Source organism: Dendrobium catenatum, unplaced genomic scaffold (assembly GCF_001605985.2).
Source record: "Dendrobium catenatum unplaced genomic scaffold, ASM160598v2 fragScaff_scaffold_542, whole genome shotgun sequence".
Taxonomy (NCBI): Eukaryota; Viridiplantae; Streptophyta; class Magnoliopsida; order Asparagales; family Orchidaceae; genus Dendrobium; species Dendrobium catenatum.
The window spans coordinates 4062676-4084089 of NW_021319004.1; the positions used below are offsets into that span (position 1 = coordinate 4062676).

The 21414-nt window shown below is 35.6% G+C and overlaps 1 protein-coding gene across 4 annotated transcripts; it reads right to left on the bottom strand.

Moving 5' to 3' along the window:
• Nucleotides 1-487: 487 nt before the first annotated feature.
• On the bottom strand, nt 488-19214 carry LOC110114997 (integrin-linked protein kinase 1). Of its 4 annotated transcripts, none has more exons than XM_020848082.2 (13): nt 19046-19212; nt 18304-18859; nt 17889-17963; nt 17701-17805; nt 17281-17366; nt 13860-13980; nt 13653-13732; nt 9384-9446; nt 9146-9267; nt 5855-5904; nt 2605-2729; nt 2279-2410; nt 488-812 (listed from the first exon to the last, which is right to left on the bottom strand). In XM_020848082.2, the coding sequence occupies exons 2-13, from the start codon at nt 18721-18723 to the stop codon at nt 806-808; spliced, it is 1386 nt and encodes a 461-aa protein (XP_020703741.1). In that variant the 5' UTR covers nt 18724-18859; nt 19046-19212; the 3' UTR covers nt 488-805. The 4 variants fall into 4 exon arrangements, with proteins under 4 accessions (XP_020703741.1, XP_020703740.1, XP_028550568.1 ...); XM_020848081.2 differs by having other exon boundaries at nt 5819-5904; nt 19046-19211; XM_028694735.1 differs by lacking the exon at nt 19046-19212 and adding an exon at nt 18163-18211 and having other exon boundaries at nt 5819-5904; nt 18304-18520.
• Nucleotides 19215-21414: the final 2200 nt, after the last annotated feature.

Consider the following 21414-nt stretch of genomic DNA (forward strand, 5'->3'; position numbering starts at 1 on the left):
TAGGTATTGTTCATAATTTTTTTTTAGACATTTAAGTTAAACTCACATACATATCATATAAATAATACTCAAATTTTATTTGGAATAACTTTCTTACGGCTTTTTAAAACATATTTATAGTATAAAAATTTTATAATAAAAAGTAACAGTTTGCTAGACCTATAAATATTTTAAGCCAAAAATCCGAGACTTATCTAATCTATTATCAACATTTTTAAGTGTAATAAAAAAACATACATTGAGTAAAAAAAAAACTAAATTATCATAAAAGGCAAAAAATAAGGCTCAAAATATTCTGATCAAGTCTTTATAAAAACAATTCAAAATTAAATATTTATTTTAAGATAAATATAATACAAATTTTAATTAAATTATATATTTTATATTCATCTCAAAATAAATTTAAAATTTTTTAAATTTACTTAAATTAAACCTTGATGATAATATCCTTAAGCCCCCCTTTTTCCCTGATAACACTGAGCCAGTTTAAGAAGTGTAAATCAAACAGTTTTGTCATTTATCTGACAAACAATTTTTTATCAAAATTCTAAAGAATTTTAAAAAGCAATAAAAAAAATCGTCCCAAACAAAACCTCAAATTCAAACGAGATTCGGCTATTCTTCAACTTCTATTTAGTTAATTTATTGGCAAGACAGTTTTTATTCTTACTTTCTTTTATTGGGCAGTTTGAGCGATTCGAATACAGATCACTTGGGAGGAAATTTTTTCATCAACCAATGAGCCACAACTCGATCCGCAGTTTTTTGTTCTTGCATATGGCGCCACACCAGAAACTTTACAATGCTACATCCTGCAATGAATGAAAGAAAAGATGCTCAATGTCAGTAAATAATGAACTCAAATATAACTTGTTAGAATACTGTTTTTGAGGCTTTGTTTGTATTAGGATAGAAGTCTTTCCTCCCCAACAGGACTCTTTAGTAACAAAACTACAAGCTCTTGATGAACAGCAAACGTTCATTGAAGTTGTTTAAAAAGCGGATTTAGGTTTCGTGTGGGACAGCTTTTTTGCGACTTTTTAAAATAATTTTTTAGTAAAAAAAAAAAATTGAATTAGAAAATTTTTATGCTGGAAAATAATTTTAAAAAGCTGTAAAAAAACTATCTCAAATGAAGCCTTAATTTGATAGGAGATAGCATTGGTTTTCTAGCGTTGCTTTTTTTTTTTTTTTTTTTTTTTTTTTTTTTTTTTTGTCTTCGTCATTTTTTCTTATCGTTCCTTCTTTTTATCTGGTCATAGCTTATACGATGACAAAATAATCAAATATAAGGTTCCCACTGTCCATCTGAGAGAAAAAAAAATGAAAGGTTAAATAATATATTTATTTGTTTATTTATAGTGAAAATTTTTATAATAATTCATTATCCGTCAAAAGTATTACATTTTGTCAGAAAACCAACTACAAGAAAATTTGGAATAAAACACACATGAACACTTCGTATTGAAAGTTTTATGAAAGAAAAGACAAGATACAAGTGAATCTTCAATTGGAGAGGAAGATCCGACTCTCCCAAATCTCTAGTCGCCGGCTAGAGCCCAAACACCCTAATAATAATCTAATTTCAACAAATAATTCATAATATTAACCCTAATAAAACCACCTACTTAAAGCATCCAGTAATTATGTAAATCCCAAAACAGCCCCTCTTTTGAATTTTTCCTCCTAATCCACCTTAATCCCTCCTGAAACAGGAACCGAAACTTATCCACCTCCTGTAACACGAGCCGGTCCCTCCTGAACTGGTCTAACACAAACATAATTGAGTTCTAGGAAATTAACACTAAACATATGAGCTTTTGCTAGTATAGCTCCCGAAACAAGTCCAACTACCTATTTTTCACACTAAAATTTCACAGTTCTCTTTTGGTAAAAAGAGAATCTGGCCAATGCCTACAGGGATGCAGCTTTTCTAAGATGTCAATTTCTCATGATCTAGCTTTTACTTGCTCTCCAAAAAGTAGAAGAAATAGACATCTTTTTCATTCATACGGAATAAGATTTTCTCAGAAAAGATTGGACATTTCAATCTACATTGTAAGGCCTAAGTCAAGAAAATGAGGCTAATGATTCAGTATATGCTTCACCGCTTAAGATAATGAGCATTAATTAACAATGCTTAACTGTAAAACACTACGATAGCTACTTTATTAAAATCTACAAAGCATTTAATGCAAAACATGTAATTGCATGACAAGGAGCTTTGATTCAGAAGGTGGTAGCATTAGCAATAGACAATAACATAGATATAGCATACCAGGGAAGCTTAAAGGTGCCTTTCCACCGGCCCTGCTTAGAATAGTCCGAATGCATTTTGTTCAATCTCACAATTATTTCAGCGAATGTTGGTCTTATCATGGGATTTGTACTCCAGCATTCTTTAATCAACCTACAGAACAGAATTCTAAATTAACACTCTTGAAACTCAATCAAATTGCAGTAGCAATAAAGGTCTGTGCACAGTTTAGGGAAACAAAATGTAGGCGTTAATAGGAAAATCATAGAAAGCAAGCCATTTAAGCCCAATTATTATCTTTCATAGATTTGGAAACAAATCAAAGTAAGTGCTGAAGGGAGACTCACTCTCTTAGGTCGGAAGGACAAATCTTAGACTTGAACTTAAGTGGCGGCCGTATACCTTCCAAACATATCTTTTTAACAACTTCTTCAGGGGGGCTAGGATGGAAAGGTGGCGAGCCATCCAACATCTGAACCCAAAATAATGGACAACAAGAAATGACATGAAAAAGATTAAAAGGAGATCATTTCAACTTTCAAGTTCAGTTTAATTTAGATTTCTACAATGTGACAAAAAAATTTTATATACTTGGGCATAAAAAAAGGACTAAATTTCAGAAAGTTTTTTTATTTAAATTTGAGAAATGGTCAGAATGATCCCTATATTATTTGTGAGGTGACAATTTTGCCCTAGACTAATTGAAGTATTTAAATTAGTCTATATACTACTCAACTATGGAATTGGTCTTTAAATCCTCCAATTTGACGATCACACTACATGTTAGGAGAATTTTTATAATTTGGTGTTTTCCCAGAATTTTGGCAACCTTACAGCACTCCCTCCCTGGGAGGGCAGGTTGGGGATGACAATTGCCCTTTTAGGTCCGCTCGATTCGATCAAAATCGACGATCGAGGGCTTCAGAGGAAGGATCAACCCCAATATTCGTCTTCAATCTTCAATTGAGTGATTGCGGTGTCTACCACTTCTTTGTTTTATTATTATTACTATTATAATTATAATAATTATTAGTATTATCATTATTAAATATTTCCTCACTCTTTCAAAACAAGAAACAAGGAGATCTAGAGGTACGCGCACAAAGGCTTCAATCGTGTGAGGGATTATAGGCCTGTGGGGTTCGGCCGTATGGTGGGAGTCGGACACCAACGTGCGAGGAAGAGCAGAGTTTGAAATCAGGCTAGAGGCAAGCCAGACGTTGGGTTTGGGGGGTGTCACTTCGTGCTGAGAGGGGTGGACGGGAGGCTAGCTTTGGAATCGAGCAGATAGGGCTGTGCTTGAGTTCGGAGGTCTGGGCGAAGGATGCCTTAGTGTGAGGGGGTTGGGAAGCGGAAGGCAGAGCCGAGTACGAGAGGCAGAATTGCAGGCCTGTTCATGTGAGGTGAAGGACGGGAGGCCGAATCGTTCGACCAGGATTGAACGTAGAGGCAAGAGGCAGTTTGGCTTTGGGTAAGTTGGATGCGGGTAACCCGAATTGGAGACACTGGAGGCGAGCTGCTCGCTCAGTCGGATGGATGCAGAGAGCTCGAGTGTCGCTGGCGGCTGAGGGTGTGCAGATGGATCCAACAGGGGAGGCAGAGTTGCCGGGATCAGGAGCCGACACGGGATCGCAAGAGCAAAGCAAAGAGCCAATCTTTCAATCACAAGTGAGCATAACTCCTCTCATTTCTTTCTTTGTCTTTGCTTTTATTCGTATTGTAACCGGTTATTTCAACTGAGACGTGGGCGATGTGGGCAGTTGCAAATGGGGGCAGATCGATGATTTAGAGATCAACAAAGCCCTAATAAGTAAAACAAATAAATAAGGTCAACAAAGCCCTACTTCACTTTAATGAAGCTTTAAAGTACATTATCAAATCTTTCACTACTTTCAAAATAGGAGTGTCTTTTTTACAAGCATGAAGGCAAAACTTAGAACATAAAGTCTTGCAATATCTTAACTAAAGGAGATAAAGAGGGTCCACCCTTCCAAAAGATTCACATTGCTTGCAAAGGTAAGATAGCTCTTGAGAAGACTATAACAAATCCAACTCTACAAAGTACACTTCTTGAAAGTGGTGTAGAATTGATTAAGTGCAAGATTACAACTCTAAGCAAGAACATAATAAGTATGGGGATCCATTTGAGACTTGGATTTCACTTTCTTATTTGAATGGATGCCTTCCTTCAAAAGCAACACAAGATTAACAATACCTCGAATGATATTTTTCTATTCTAATTATTATTTAATTTTGAATTTCGATAGATAGTTGAAAGTTAGCTTGATGTTAGCTAAGTGGCTAGACCTTAGTTCGAGGTTGGTTGAAAGTTAGTAGACAATTGGCCAAAAGGTTAATTGAGAGTCAATTATGAGGCTATTGGAATAAGGTTGGTTGATCAACTTCACCCAAAGTGAAGTGGTAGGCTTTTTCAATATTTAAATTCAAAAGGAATGAGGAATACTCATTCCTATCATAAGGTGGCCGAAATATACATGCCAAATTCAAAGGGTAGCATAAAGCAGGGCATGGTTCAAAGCATGTCCAACAAATCCAAAGATACAAAATAACTCTCTACATTTAGTTAAAGTTATATATATAAAGAGAGAGAGAGGACCAAAATAATCCCTAACTCTTTTGAGGGTCCAATTGGTCCCTCAACTCCTAAAAAAGGGACCTTTTTGTCATAATATTAAATTTTGGACTTAATGATGTTAAATCAAGAAATATTTTGGTCTTTTTTTATTAAATTATCTATTAAACATAATTTTCAAGTATTAATACTAAAGAAAAATTATTAAATATTTCAATAATAAAAAATTATTAATAATTCTAGTCTATAATGATCATAAGTTAAAATTAGAATTATTAATGATTTTTTTATTAAAGAAATATTTAATAAATTTTTTTAAAAAATTATTATTACTTGAAAACTACATTTAATAATAATTTAATTAAAAATAACTTAAATACCCCTTAATTTAACACAATTAACCCCAAAATTTCATGTTAGGACCAAAAAGATCCTTTTTTAAAGAGTTGAGGGACCAAATTGGTCCGTCAAAAGAGTTGGGGAACATTTTTGTCCTTTTCTTTATATCTATATATATATATATATATAAGATACAAGATAACTATGTGGAATTGAGCAACAATTTTTAAAGAAAAGATGCAAACTAAAAGCCATTTTTTAGCAATACAGTAAGCTAAAAGAAGTGAAGCACCCACGCATCCGAACAAAACAAAACGTAAGTGATGCATGTGCTACACTAAAACAGAATTTATTTTCTACTATGTGAATTTTGATTGCTTTTTGATATTGAGCACTGGTTTACTATTGAAAGTGTTAAGAGATGGATAAGCAATAGAGATTCAGTGTTATATTATTTGACACAACATGGACATTTAGTACCTAAGAATAAAGATGTAAAATTTTTATTTTAATTTAGACATGTGATAAAAGTATTTTTTCCAGCACAGAAATCATTATCCTATATTTAACAAAATTGTAATAATCATGAAAATCATAAAGAAAAAAAGACTTCTGCAATTCTAACAAACCTCATATAGAATGAGACCAAAGGAAAATGAATCAACCTTTCTGTCAAATATTTCGTTCTTGTAAACCTCAGGAGCCATATATAAACCTACCACAAATAAGCCCCATTATTGACAAATTAGAATAATGACATTTTAACCTGGAACTCACCAATATGCATAGAAAATATAGTGCAATGGGCATATATTTTACATTCAATTAAAAAATATATCAACGCAATTATCTCAATTTATGTTTTGAGGTAACAATGTAAAATGTATGTTTCAAAGAGAAAAAATAAAAATAAAATAGTTTTTGGACTATTAAGAGGGGGTCATTTTAGCCCCAAACGATTTAATATGTCCAATTTGGTCCCTTCTCAATTTTGATCCAATAGAATCAAACAGAGGAACTATTTTGGGTCATATTTCAGAAGTCCAGTGGCTGAACTGGACACGGTAGACAGCTAGCACAGAAAGGCCTCGTACAAATAGTGCAAGATTTATTTTGATATTTTTTGCATCTTTAAAAACGTGACCAACAAATAACAGAAAATAAACTCAACAAATATGTCACAGCTAAACTACTTGTAGTTAGATTAAAGGTTCATTTTGTGTATGCCACATCTAAAGAAATAAAAGCGCTTTCAAATCTAAGGTAAATTTACGTTCTTTAAGATATTCAAAATCATGTTTGAGATAAAAGACAACAATAGATGTATTTTTACAATCATAACCAGCTAATTAATTTAGGCATAAATTTAGCATTTAAGGTTAAATTTAATTAGGTGGGGAATGTATAGGATAATGGAGATAGATCTAATCAAAATTGAAATAGTTTTATGATCCTGGGTGCACTATGATTCCAACTTGCCAACATTAGAGAGCTTGGAATCATAACATCCAAGCATCAGATTAGCAAGAATTGCATTCTCTCAAGTACCTTAAGCATACAATGGTTGAAATAGATATATGTGTCAAAGGGTTGCATTCTCTCAAAGATGTGCTCTTGAGTTAGTGGTTGACTCATTTAATAGCAAAGGGGCAGACATACACGTTTTACTGAACAATTCAAAGGCACAAAGCATGGCAACTCGTGGTTTCAGATGTACTAGATATGATTGATAAGAGCTCATAGACATGACGTGATCATCAATTATTCAAAAAGTTTCAGTTTGACTCGAATAAATGTTTAAGAAATATGGAATTTTTTTATTTATAAGATTTTAGCTCATGGATTTAATTTTGATTGTTGAGTTTGTTAGCATAAGAGCTAGCTAGCTAGCTAAATGTTAATTTAAGTTAGGGCTTACATTCATTGTAGGCCCAAGGTTTGATTTAATTAGTTTCATAGCTTTATGTTGTCCCAAATTAATTGATATGTGATTACATCCATGGAAAGGCCTGCATTACTTGAGATGAAACTTACATCTATTTGAAGGCCATATTACTTAGGATGGAGCTACATGTATTGGAATGCCGATAAGAGGGACTTACAACCTCAAGGAGAATGGAAGTCTGGTGACGTGTCTTCCAAATTAATCCCAAGGATAAGATGGCATAATTGATTAAATTCATTTTTTAGTTTGCAAGATTCGTGTCTGCCAAGTAAATAAAGTTGGGCTTACATCTATTGGAAGGCCCATAAGTGGGATCAACTAGGGAAAATTGGGATGGATTTAAATTCATTAGAAGACCTACAAGTGGAACTTACAACCTTGAGGATGCGGAAACCCTTGGGATGGGGATACATTCATTGGAAGGTCCAAGATTTGAAAGATATATGTGTCAGCTTTGTATCGATCAAAATTAGTTTGTATAAGGGTCAAATCCCTCTCCCCTTCCAAACTTGTTTCCAACAAAAACAAGGTATATTCCCCTCACTAAAATACAACTTATGATGTCCACCTACTATCGCAATAAATTCACAGCTTTTAACCACACGTACAATTAACTGAAATCACCACTATTATATAGCTAACATACTAAACTTCATATCTAGAGTTCCCATAAATTTCTATCAAAAAAGCCTACGCACATCCATAAAGTTACAACATTAAAAAAAGTTAATACCTTCCTTAGTCTCAACCAACCTAAAACTTCCAATACCGCTCAACATTCTCTCAAAAGCAAAAATATTCAAAACACCAAAGCCCTTGTCATAAAACAGAAAGAAACTAACATCTAGAGAGCCATCACCATCAAAACAACAAACATCCCTATCATGAAACCTCTCCACCAAGGTTTTCATACACCAAATCACTTTTGTTTTAAGAAGGAGATCTTCTACTTCATTAACAAGAGGAGATATCAGTCCACTTTTGCAATTTCTTCCATTTTTAGTTAGTTAGTATCTACAAATATCATATCACAGAATGCACCTATAACTACAAATATTCCACCACCTATACAAACACATAAGTTATCGGCTCTACCACTTCATTACAATGCTTTTAACTCGCAAAATAAAGTTCATCAAGCGGAGGAGAGTACATGCAGGACAAAAGGAGGTTCATCACTAGATCAACTACTAAGGCCAAATTTAAGGATGATTAATTGTAATTATTTATTTCTTTATTTTTCTTTAGAATTTGAGAGGCAAACCAGGTGAATTTAGAGAGCATTTGTAAATTAAAAATTTAATTTTGAACAATATCAATTAGCCTAAATTAAGGATTCAAAAGAAGCAGGATGTGAGCACACCTTCTATTTTTGTCCTTCTCAACCTACCTATAGTTTACGCATCAACTAGCCAGAAATCTATGAGCATGTTCTCTCAGCTCTAAAGAGCAAGAGTCCTGAAATAGGTGAAAGTCAATAAGAGCTTTGATCCTACAACTCTAGCTACTCTCGCTTTGATTTCATGGTACTTAATTATGTTTCATCTCCCTAAAATTCACACCATGTTTATCTGTAAAATCTTAGCCCACAGTTCAAAAAATTACCAGCATGCTTATCTTTAAAACAATTAAGGCTACTTCTTTTGTTTCATGGAGTACAATAGCACAGTGCTTTTATCTGCTTTATAAAAAAAAAATTTCTTTAGCTTTCAAATATATGTATAGTACTAGGAACCAAACTAGAAGATAAATCACAAATAATATCGCAAATCATATATTTTTAAAAACTTATCCTCATACATTCATGTAGAAAACAAATCAAATCCGTAGAATGCTTATTATCGAAGTAAATATTTATGTTTATATTTTAGCATTTATTCTTTTTCAATTCTTAAACTAGTCCATGTTTAAACAATAGGTACCGACTAAAAGTTTGTACTAATTATCAAGAATATAGGATATAGGATGTGCTAATCATCGAGAACATAGAATATAGGAAGCAGATACGCACTTAATTTGTTCATATGAGATATAGGATGTGCTAGCTTGGCTTTTCCTGGTGATATTTTTGAAAGCTTTATCAAACCAAACCCAGCCACCTTCAATTTGTCACCAGCATCCAGTAATATATGCCTGGCACCTTAGCAAAAAATCCACTAGTAAATGATAGTACAAAATTAAATGAAGAAGCACGCACTAACGAAGTTAGGATTTCATAAAAATTTAGTTTTATTATCTGGCCAACTTACTTGGGCTTTAAATTACAATGTATAATAGGGTCTGGCTTGCATTCATGCAGATAATTCATGCCCCTGTTAAAAGAGAAGACCAGAGCAAAGGTAAATAAGTCTCACTGTAAGAGCCTACGTTTAATATAATAAGAACTAAAACAAAATTCTTTTTTACAGTGCATTTTATAATTAGATAATGATAAGAATACAACATGGGCAATTATCAAGACTTGTCAAGAAAAAAATATGAGACAAAATATACACATATATTTCTTTTTCTCTTGGGGATGGGGCACAGGCCTCTCTTCGTAAACATGTCTTGGCTCTTAGGTATAAGGCTTCTATAAGTAAAGTTTATGTGGATTCGAAACTAAATCCTCAGCCTTCTAAGTATTCAGTTCATCTCCAAACCTTGTTACTACCACCTCCATCTCCCTATCAATCTCTCAATCGGCTCTTTGGTTAGCTCTCCATCTCTATCTCATTTGCAGTCCGGTTCTTTATGCCACACTCACCCCATTCCCAATCCGTAATTTAAGGAGGCCATATCTAACTAAAGTCTAACTTAAGACTGTGGGGGAGCAAACTTTTTCAGTCCGGTTCAATTGAGCTGGCCATATCTAACTAAAGTTCCTTTCTTTTTTAATTTAACAGGTTATGACACATTCATTGGCAACAAAATTTTCCGACGCAATTTTCAATAGACTAGACGAGTTCATGCCTTCAGCTAGATCATAGGGTCCGCGTTGTGCAAATCAGCACAATAGAAATCCTCAAGGGTGCTATAGCGCCCTAGTTTTCTCATTGAAAAGTAATTAGATCGACAAGCACAAGTGAAATAACAGAACAGACATTCCTGTAAAAACCTCTGAAAGCACCGGCCAGTGTCTTCTAGTCGGTAGCCAAAGCAAGATAGCAAACTTAATGCTAGGAACCTCGAGGGAGTAATGGAAGAATCCCATCCCTACGATAGGGCCAAAAGGCATGGGCGCAAAAGGCATATAACTCATGCCAAGTGCCAACTGTCTATTTTTATGGAGTGTGAAAATAGCTGCGTATACCGTTTAAAATGCGGGAGATTCGAGTCGCCGTGTAAATAGAAGCAATTTTAAGTTAGTGAATAATAATAAATAATAAATATTTTATTTATATTTATAATATTAAAAATATAAATATCATATTTAGAACTTAGTTTCAACAAAATAATATAGAATCCAATGAAAAGGAAGTCATTCTTAAGAAAACACCAGCAAAGGTCAGAGGATTATAGTTGGCGAGCAACGAAGGTTAGAATGACTGTAGTTGGCGAGCAACGGAGTTTAGAGAGACCATAATCAGTAGGTGACAGAAGTCGGAGGGAACGTAGTCTGCGGGCGACGGTGGTTGCAGGGACAGTAGTCGGCGGATGACGGAGATAAGAGGGACTGTAGTCGGACTGTAGTCGGCGATCGACGAAAGTCATAGGGATTGTAGTTGGCAAGCGACGGTGGTCAGAGGGACCGTAGTTGGCCCGCGATGGAGGTCGAAGGGACCGTAGTCGGTGGGCGAGGGTGGTCGAAGTGACCTCTAGTTGGCAGGCAATGGAAGTCAAAGGAACCGTAGTCGGTGGGCGACGGTAGTCTAAAGGACTGTAGTAGGCAGGAGATAGCGGTTGGAGGGACAATAGTCAACGGTCGACGGTGGTCGAAAGGACCGTAGTCAACTATTAAGTGGTGGTACATCGATGGTCAAACGAAAGTCCAACGGCGATCGAGGGTCGGGCAGTTGATGGCGGTCGGGCATTGGTCTGATGATGGTCGGGCAGAAGTCTGTTGGCGACAAGGTAGAAGTCCTGCGACGATCGGGTGGTAGTCTGATGATGGTCGAGTGAAAGTCTGGTGGCGGTTGGGGCCCGAGTGGAAGATTGGTGGTTGTCGACGGCCGGGTGGAAGTCAGACAACGGACGAGCGGAAGTTTGATGCCAGTCGACGGCCATGTGGTAGTCCATCAGCAGTTGGCGGCCGAGTAAGCACGGCGGTGGTCGGTGGACGGGCTGTGGTCCGACAATGGTCGGGTGGAAGTCCGGGGGCATTCGGTGGCCAAGCAATAATCCGGCAACAGTCAACAAAGGTTCGTCGACGGCGGCGTTGGAGCTCTTGAAGCCTCAAAGCTCTTTCCAAATAGTTGGCAGGCAGTGGAAGTCGGAGGGATCATATTCGGTAGGTGATGGTGGTCGGAGGGACTGTAATAGGAGGGTGATAGTGTTCGGAGGGATTGTAGTCAGCGGTCGATGGTGGTCGATGTTGACCTCTGTATAAGAAATCAAAAGAGAACGAGAGAGAGATCGGGAATACCTCGTATCCCGCCGAAAGCTCCCGCAAATACCGCAAGAAATCCCGTCGATTCGGCGCTGTTTGAGTCGCATCCCGCGATTTGAGCGCAGAACCGGCCTCGAGGCAGAATTTTCGGAGCCCACAGTCGAAGGGATTGTAGTCGATAGTCGGGTGGCAGTACATCGATAGTCGAGCGGAAGTCTGGTGGCGATCGGGGCTAAGCAGTTGATGGCGGTCGGGCATTGGTCCGACGATGGTCGGGCGGAAGTCCATTGGCGATGGGGTATAAGTCCCGCGGCGGTCGATGGTCGGGTGGTGGTCTGACGATAGTCGGGTGGAAGTCTGGTGACGATTGGAGGCCGAGCGGAAGTTTGTTGAAAGCCGGGTGGAAGTCTGACAACAATCGGGTTGAAGTCCTACTTCAATTGACGGCCGGCTGGTAGTCCGACAACGGTCGGTGGCTGAGTAAGTCTGGCGGCGGTCGGCGGACAGTATGTGGTCGGAAGATAGTTGGGTGGAAGTTCGGGGGGCAGCCGGTGGCTAGGCGGTAATCCGGCAACGGTCTACAGAGGTTCGTCGACGGTGGTGCTGGAGCTCTTAAAGCCTCAAAGCTCATCTCCAAACTGTAGCCAAATGTCATCTAAATAATGCTTTGAACCTTCCAAATACGCTTCCGGCTCTTAATTAGGGCCCATTTGAGCTCGGATATGACTGATTTTGGTATCATTGGGTTCATCTCTTCAAGACATTCAGTTTGACTATAAGTTTGCCGAAATTGGAGTTCAAATGGTCTGAAGTCAGCTCACAAGTCGGCTTGACTCACTTACACCCCTACTATGGATCAATTTAAAATGATGAATGAGAATATTTTAGTCACAAAAATTCATGGAATTCAAATGAGTTAAATTAAAATGATAATAATACTGACGTCCTTGCCTCCCCTGGCTAAATAAAATCCCTATAAAAATCAATACATATAACTCAGGGACTAATTTTTTTATATTTAAAGTCGTTGGGAATCAAAAATAAACTTTTTTTAAAATATGAATTAACATATAGCGTGATCTTTCATTCAAAGACCAGAGTGATAATTACCCATTTTATTATTTTACTCGGCTTGATAATATAACTTGGCATGTTTATGCTCTGAATTAGACTTGGTAAACTATATTGAATCTCCTATCTGCTACTATATTTCAATTTGCAACTAAAAAAGAAAAAAGGCATTGTTTGCAGGTTTTGTTGTGGAACCCAACAGAAATGAGTTGTGTCAATGGAATTTCACTGAGCTAAACCAAATATAGCAAACCTAAACTATAAAATAAAGAAATGTGTATGAATATAGAGGGAAACTTACAAACCAAAAAATTTTTAATGTGTAAAATTTCAAGCAAAGCAGAGCCTTCAACTACTAAAAGTTATGTTTCGACCATGAAACATCTGCAGCTTGAATCTATGTGACATGCCTAGCATTTTACTAGTGGGCCTTGATTGAATAGAGGATAGAAAGAATATTAGTGTTTAGTTCATATTGGTTCAATAGGAATAACAACGCCCATTATGCAATCATCTGGCTTTATTTGGGACAGCTTTCTTAATGCTTTCAAAAAGTAGTTTTCTAATATAATTTTTTTTGGGTAAAATATAAAAAAATTTAGTTCAAAATATTTTTATACTAAAAAACTGTTTTAAAAAGCAGTAAGAAAGTTGTCTCAAACAAAGCCTTAATATATATATCAAACAATATTATTGTGCAATGTAGGCAATATAATTTTGACGCATTAATTTATTTTGCAAAGCTAGGCTTTGGATGCCTTTGCAACAGAGTTATCATGACAGCTATTTTTTTAAAAAATAAATTTAAAAAAAAAAATGATGACAGCTATTTTAATATTTACGAATTTTAGTGACCATGTGGCCAAAAGTAATTGTTTTCAGCATCAAGATTTTTTTTTTTTTAACAGTAAAGACTTGCCTGGCAATGTCAATGGAAAATCTAAGAACTTGATGTAACTGTAGTCGACCTTTTTTCTGAAGATAGCTTCCTAAGTTGCCCTGAGGTTCAAAATTAAGAAGTCAGGCAACAAGTGTATGTCCAGAAATAATATTTAAGAAAAAGAAATAGCACATATCAAAATTAAAAAAACAAACAGCAGTAAGAGAATGGCGGACATAAACTAACTTTTGGATGGTACTCTGAAATAATCATCATTGGTGTGTTTTGAGTGACAGCTCCAAAAAATTGGATAACATTAGGATGTCGAACCTTCAGCAACATACTAAGCTCATTCTTGAAAGCATTTCTGCGCAAAAAAATATATGTAAAGTTTTAGTGAAGAAAGATTAAAAAGTAATGCAGATGTAGCAGGAACTTCAACAAAACTCAATCAGTTGGTACGCTTGATGTATGCCAAAAGAATATATATGTTTATGGGATGAGAAAATTGAAATGAATTATCGTACTAAAATTTAAAGGAAAAACTGCATTTAATCATCTTATAATTTATCCCCTTTGTACTTCACCCCCTGTAATTTTAAATATGCACATAATCCACCATTGAGATGAAGTGCACTTTGCCCAGATTTTTAAATGATATAATAGTAAAGACATAGCAAGCTAACTCCAAAAAACCATGAAGGTTATATTTCGAAGGAATGAGGAGCAAGCCAGCCCTTCTTGTATTACACAGAAGAGAAGAAAATTATTTTAAAATAAAAAATAAAAAATAAAAAACTTTAGCTAACTTCTTGAAAGAGCCAATTTCTATGTAATAAAATGCATGCTTATAACTGTATTTTACACTTTTTATTCGCACTATAATGTTAAGAAAGTGAGCTTCTTATGATTAGTTGTCCGTGTTCGCTTGATGATCCACTGGGATATTGTATTTTTTTTCCTCCTATTATACATAAGAGATCCATCTATTGAATGAAAACACACACACAAAAACATTTACTGAAAAATGGTATTAAAACAAGAAAACCTATTTCTTACTCCCCTAATCCCAACCTAGCCCCACTCGCTTGCTAATCTCACACTGCTTGTACCGCTCGATTAATCACTTGACTACTCGCTACTATCTCAATCGCAATACCCGCAGTCACATGCTCAACCCACAGTAAGCCCCTTGCTGCTCAAACATTCACTGCTTTTTTTATTGTGCTACCATCACCGTTTGTTCCTCGTTTGATCACCCATGTCGCTCACTCAATCTCCCATTTTGTTCAGATCACTCGCTCACGCCTTCTTATGTTGTGTGTGCTCGTCAATTTGCACCTCCTCTTGTGTGCTCACTTGTTCTTGCACAGACGTTTACTTTTATCCTTTGTGAACTCTACTGTCATGTCAATTGTCTAATCGCCAATGGATTTACTTAGATTAACGAGATGATTATTATAATGCCTACTCTCCAATTATTAGCAAGAACACTCGAGTCTTAAGAGAAAAAAAAAACTTTTTCTCCAGTCACAAAACTTAATTCTGTTTGAATTTTATTATTTATTGCCATCAATCAAGATTGGTCTTCACTTCAAAGGGATGTTATTAACATCTAAGGTGACCTAGTTGATGTTGTTTATATGGGCCAACCTCCGTAGCATGTTACTCGAGTAGAGACCAAAGCTTGTAAATATAAGTATGTAACAAGGACGTTTATGAAATTAAGAAAAGCCTAGTGCATGTTGATAAGTTTTGCAAAGCTATTTGTAGACAACCTTTGCAATAGCACAATGAATCACTCCATCTTTGCTAAACACACCTCCTCAAGGTCTGTTATATCCGCAATCTATGTTGATGGTATTCTTCTTATAACAAGCGATCAAGAAGGGGTAATTGAGGTTAAACACTACCTTTAAACATGTTTTCTAACCAAAGATTTGGGTTATTATAAATATTTGTGTGTTTAAAAATGTTTTCTAACCAAAGATTTGGGTCATTATAAATATTTGTTGGGTATTGAACTTAACTATAGCAAAACTAATGTATTATTATCTCAATGAAAATATGACACTAATTGCCAAGAGGAAACTAATCTTCTAAAGTTGCAAACCAGCTAACACTCTTATTGACACTTAGAATATAGCTAATGGAGAAGATTGTATGGGGTTGTTTCTAGTTATTGTAGGTTTGTTAAATTAATAATTTACCTTGCTATCACTAGTCTAGATATTTCTTTAATTATAGTAGTGTTGTTCAACGCATGCAATTTCCCAAACAAAAATTTTGAGAAGTTGGTATTCATATCCTCGAGCATATTAAGAGGACCCCAATGAAATTTTTTCTTACAGAGATACCTATAAATATTATTAAAAACTCAAGATGTATGGGCTAATGTCTACTGATGGTTATTTGGTACTCCATCATTTTTACGATATTAGAAGATAAATAGGCAGTGCTGGAGTAAATTAGTATCACTGAACAATATCTATTGCAGCTGAGGAAACAGAGTATTGGCTATTGGTACCAACAATATAATTTATCAAAGAGTTTTGTTTGTTCTTGGTTGTGTTATTTAGATTAGAAGTGATCTACCATTTTTGTCACAAATTGGTTTTCTTTCAAAGCTATTTACTATGATAATGTGGGCTATAAAAATTAGAATGCATTCACATAAAGCGAAGTTTGGGAGCTTCCTTGTCTAATTGTACTCCAACTAGGTAATCAAAGTTTAAACAGTACTGTTAAGGAAGAGCAAGAATCATAAGGTGGAAACGGAGTGTGAAAAGAAGGCTGGCAATTGAAAGAGGAAGGCAAATGTGTGTAACATTAGATATTTAACAGAAGTTCTAAACAAACCTAGAACTTGGCGACCTTGGCAAATATATCTCTCAATAGGAAAAAGATGGGAGATAGAGACAAGAAGTTGGCCAAGTAGCAAGGAGTAAAAGTTGACGATGATGATTAAGGTTTCATTTGGAATAGCTTTCGTACTGCTTTTTAAAACAGCTTTCTAGTACAAAAATTCAAATCCAAGAAACTTTTGTGCTAGAAAGCTGTTTTAAAAAGCAAGAAGAAAGCCATCCCAAACGAAGCCTAAATCATTGTTGTTTTAGCTTCTATGTGGTACAAAAAAGTAATAGAGTTAATGTGGCATGGTCACTTCCTATTGTGCTAGAGAAAACATGCAAAAATGGTCCAGTTTCTGCTGTGGGAAGCAATGGCCAATATTTCTAGGTTTTTTTTTTTTAATTCCAAATTGAATGTTTTAACAGCAATCAATAAAATTGACAATGATGGCGTATTTCATTGCTGGTTTAGCTTGTTTTTGGTACACAAAAGTAATGGATTTAATGGGGCATAGTCTCTTCCTATCGTACTTAAGAAAACACCAGAAAAGGCCGAGTTTTTCTTCTGGGAAGTGACAGCCTTGATATTTCTAAACTAGCTTTTTTTTAATTCCAGATTGAATGTTTTAACAGCAATCAACAAATTCGAATAATTGATTTGACTAGATGAATGGTAACAAGTTTTCACTACAAGGATCACTACAACAACATAGATAACCCAATTAATGAACAGATGTTCAGCAAACTCCTTTGCATTTACAGAAACAACAGATATGAACCTACGGAAAATTATTTCAAAGCATAAGCACAATAATTACATGAAATCTGGATCCGAATAGCTGTCTTTATCAAGAATCTTCACAACGACCTTTGTCCCATTCCATTTAGCTACCTGGTGAGTATTCTGTCAAATGGCATCAAGAAAGTAATTATAAACCATCCTTTTTGGTTTACACACTCCAATTTTGGTTTACATGGAAAACAAATGAACCTCCTTGAAGAAAACTAGATTTTCTCAAATAATCATTTATACGTTAATAAAATGTTATTATCTTGTCCCAAAAATCAAATTTTTATTTGTTTTCAATATATCCACAATCTGAATATAAGCACCAAAAAAGTCCTGCAAGTTCTATCCCGGAAAGAAATGGAAATAACTAGTTTTGAACCCCCTAGCCTGTATATAATTATATATCAGTTAAATGAGCACGACGATCTAACAAATCATAAGAGCATGCCTTATATATGTCTTCTCCTCGGCGAAACTGAAGTTCTGTGGGATTGACCTCATAATCTGGCACATCTTTGGGATTTGAAACAGCCATGGGGGTCTTTCTGGTTTTCTAGAAAAACAAAATAGTAGGATAATTAAACAAGTTTTTAAATTAATGAATAGTTTCGCAAACTAAGAAGTACTTAATATTACTGGACGTTTTGCCCCTCGAGCTTTCAAGAGATTATAGACTTCAACGTTGCCGTAGAACTTAGCATCAGCAGCAGCCTGCATGATAGAAAACACAACACCAACACGAAAAAACAATCTTGTGTGAAAAATAATAATAATAATTCCTGCGGAATATTATACAAATTATAAAAGGGAGATTGGCGTTGGATTGGGAAAAGAACTCTTAATTCGTTTCAGAAGTTAATGCCTTATTACCATCACCAGATTGCAATTCTAGTGAAGAAATATGGCATACTTTGCCTGTCGTACTCTTTGATTTTCCTTCCATCCTATTTGCAATTTCCCTAGGAATATCAATCAATTGCTGATATATCTCTTACTGGATTGGACTAAAACAATAAAACCTAGGAATGCAGGAAACAGGAGTTCAATCTACCGTGCTTCCCCAACGATCCCTCGCCTCAATGTTGGCCTTGCAGTCAAGCAATAGCTTGACCACTTCAACATGACCCTCGCAAGCAGCTATATGAAGAGCAGTCCTTCCATCTAGATCAATACTATTCACATCGATGCCCTCCCTCAGCAACTCAGCCATCCCCTTCCCATCACCTCGGCAAGCCATGAAAAGGAGCTGCATGGTGGAATCCAAATTTTCCGGCACAGCAGGCTCATCGCAGACTGGACTCCTGCGATTAGGGTCAAGCGATGACTGCCGGCCAAAGAGAAATCTGCTTGCATTGGTAAGTCTGGGATCAAATGATGTCTGCCTCTTAAAACTGAAACTCCCAATCTTCTTAAGCGAACCAGTGGAGAACTGCCGAGATATACCCCGCTTTAGCTGGGAGACAACTTCCATCTTGTTCACCCAATGCAAAATTTTCAGCAAGTGAAGAATAATCTAAGAAACACATCCATCTGAAGCGCTTCAAAAGCGACAAAGGGCATGTATATAGTCAAATCTTAGTGGAAACAGGCCCAAATTATTTGAGGCGCTGAAAGACAAACAAATTAACACGAGTTAATAATTGAAATTGAAAAGGATTTATAGCTATTTGCGTCCAAGCAACCATCCTATCTTTCTAGTTTTATAAGAAACATCAATAAAAATTATGAAACCCTAGACAGATCGAGAACCAAAATAAAAGCGCTGGAGATCTTCGATTACAGATCGAAATTACCCATTCGCTTCTTCTTTTGACAGAGAGAAAAGCTGTGACCATGAGAGATAAGAGAGAGAAAGAACATGAGACGGCGAAGAGCCAAAGAGAGTGTAGAGAAAATGGAGGAATCCTAGTTTTGGGGCCTTATTTTCCGGAGACGACAATGGCGATAAATTGCTATTTTTTGTCTATCATTACAGCTAATATAAGAACAAGTGCGTGGAAAATTTGCGCGGTAACGGTTGTGATATTTAAAACACGTTGCAATCATACAGAGATTTAACTTTTTAAAAAAAAAGTACTTTGAGTTCTACTGCGACTGAACTGACATCCCAAAGAGCGTGCTGCCGACATTTTTTTTTTTTTTTGGAAAAATCGCAACCGATACGTTGGTATTTAATTGAGAATTGAAATCATTTGTTGTGATTTTTTATTTTTCAGTGATAACGTTTTCTGAAAGTAAAATAAAATGTAATCTTGACATAAATTCAATTTTTATGAATTTGAACAGACATACAGGGCTTTGTATTGGGTATCCAAATTCACACCTACCCACCCATAAAACTCATGATCACATAAGTAGGTATGAGTGGGTACTAAATATCGGAGGATAAATCGATTTACATTGATAAGCACCGTAGGTCATATATTACTACGCAATGTGCAACACTAAACCACATTGCGACCACGATAAATTATGATTCGCGCCTTGAAAGTTTGCAAGCATAGCAAAGGACAACAAGCTTCAAGGCCATCAGTTCGTGACGGACTGTGTTCAAAAAACATGGAAATAGGGTGAGTATAAGTGAGTATAGCATCCTAAAAGTCATCATGGGTGGGCGTGGTGGGACAAAGTCCGTCCGCACAAAGCACAGGTACCCAACCAGCCAACCAGTACCCCATGAAAGGCTTTGCCAAAGCTCTCTAAATTATCACGGAAAAGTCTAACATCGTTTGCCAAACCAATTGCACTATCGATGGCCCAAGAAATGCAGCCAGATAAGCGAGGCCAATATTTTAGTATATATTTCTTCTTTAATGCATATCAAATAAATAATACTTAGTTTTTTGTTGATGAATGGAGGAAAATATTCGGATCAAGTGCACCAAATTTGCAGAGATTGGCTGTTAGAATTTTAAGCCAAACTTCTTCATCTTCTGGATGTGAAAGAAATTGGAGTGTATTTGAATAAATTCATACCAAGAGACGGAATCATCTAGAACATCAAAGACTTAATTATCTTGTATTTGTTCGATACAACTTTAATTTGAGGCATAGGTATGATTGTATTTAAATATGTAAAAAAGGAATATATTTATAATATACATAATATTTAAAAAGAATATATTTATGATATACAAAACGCTTAAAAATATTGAGTAATTTTAAATGTAGTAACCCCGAGGGGTCATTCCCTTCTCTGAAATTTAGAAAAGCCTGCATCATGCATTTCTTGCAAGCGGTTAAAAAAAAAAAAAAAAACTTATCTTCCTTGCTCTTGCGACTACTTCGCTATAAGCACTTTTTTTCCCTGTCGAGATTCCCTGATCACATGATTTATCTACTCCACTCTACTCTTCTTCAATGTAATCCGTCATGATTTCGTGCTCCGCTTGACTACATTTACTTCCATATGCTATTCTCCTAATGTCGCCTCTACGAAAATAGTTTGACAACATCTTTGGCACCGACGCCGTGTTTGACAGTGGCATTTTGCTTTTCTCGTCTTCTCTCACCCTTTTGATTGTGTATGTATTTCATTCTCTATCTCCCTCGATATCTCCTTGACTTCTTCCCCCAATATAAAAATCAGTTCCCCCATAAAAAAAAATTTTTTTTGACTTTGCCGCTGGTGATAACTATTTAAATTTGTAGTAGTTGGGTCGCATAATAAAAATTTTCCACTGAACAATACCGGAAGCTAACTCCAAGAAGCAAAAGACAGCACATGACATACTCGCATAGAACTCAGCTGAAATTTTTAAGAATAATAATATGCCGATTAAGAAAACAACTCATAGTAAATATTAATATAATTTAGTAGGTTCAACGAATATGAAGATTATTTTCAGATCTAACCTTTTTTTTTTTCGGTTCAAACTTTTGATTTTGCTCAAACTATGCGTCAAATTAGTGATCAAAGAATTTAACACGCGGATGAAGGAAAAAACGGGGAGAAATCTAAATTTTAATATTAAAAATAAAGAATAATTTGTTGACTGTGTCATTCTGACATTTGTCCCAATTTTGGAATGGTAAATAATAAAATAAAATTATTTTTAGTTAAAAAAAATTTAATTTTATACTAAAAAAATTACTTTAAAAAACCGTAAGAAATTCATTCCAAAAGATATCTGAATTTGAGACAATTTAAACTTAAAAAAAA

Bases quoted from the DNA above. Each gene is read 5' to 3' on its own strand.
- LOC110114997 (XM_020848081.2), bottom strand. From the start codon at position 18,723: ATGGAAGTTGTCTCCCAGCTAAAGCGGGGTATATCTCGGCAGTTCTCC. The intron at 17,367-17,700 runs GCATGCTCTTAT...GCCATTTGACAG, and splicing joins GAGGAGAAGACATATATAAG to AATACTCACCAGGTAGCTAA. The intron at 9,447-13,652 runs GCAAGTCTTTAC...CTCTTTTAACAG, and splicing joins TTTTCCATTGACATTGCCAG to GGGCATGAATTATCTGCATG.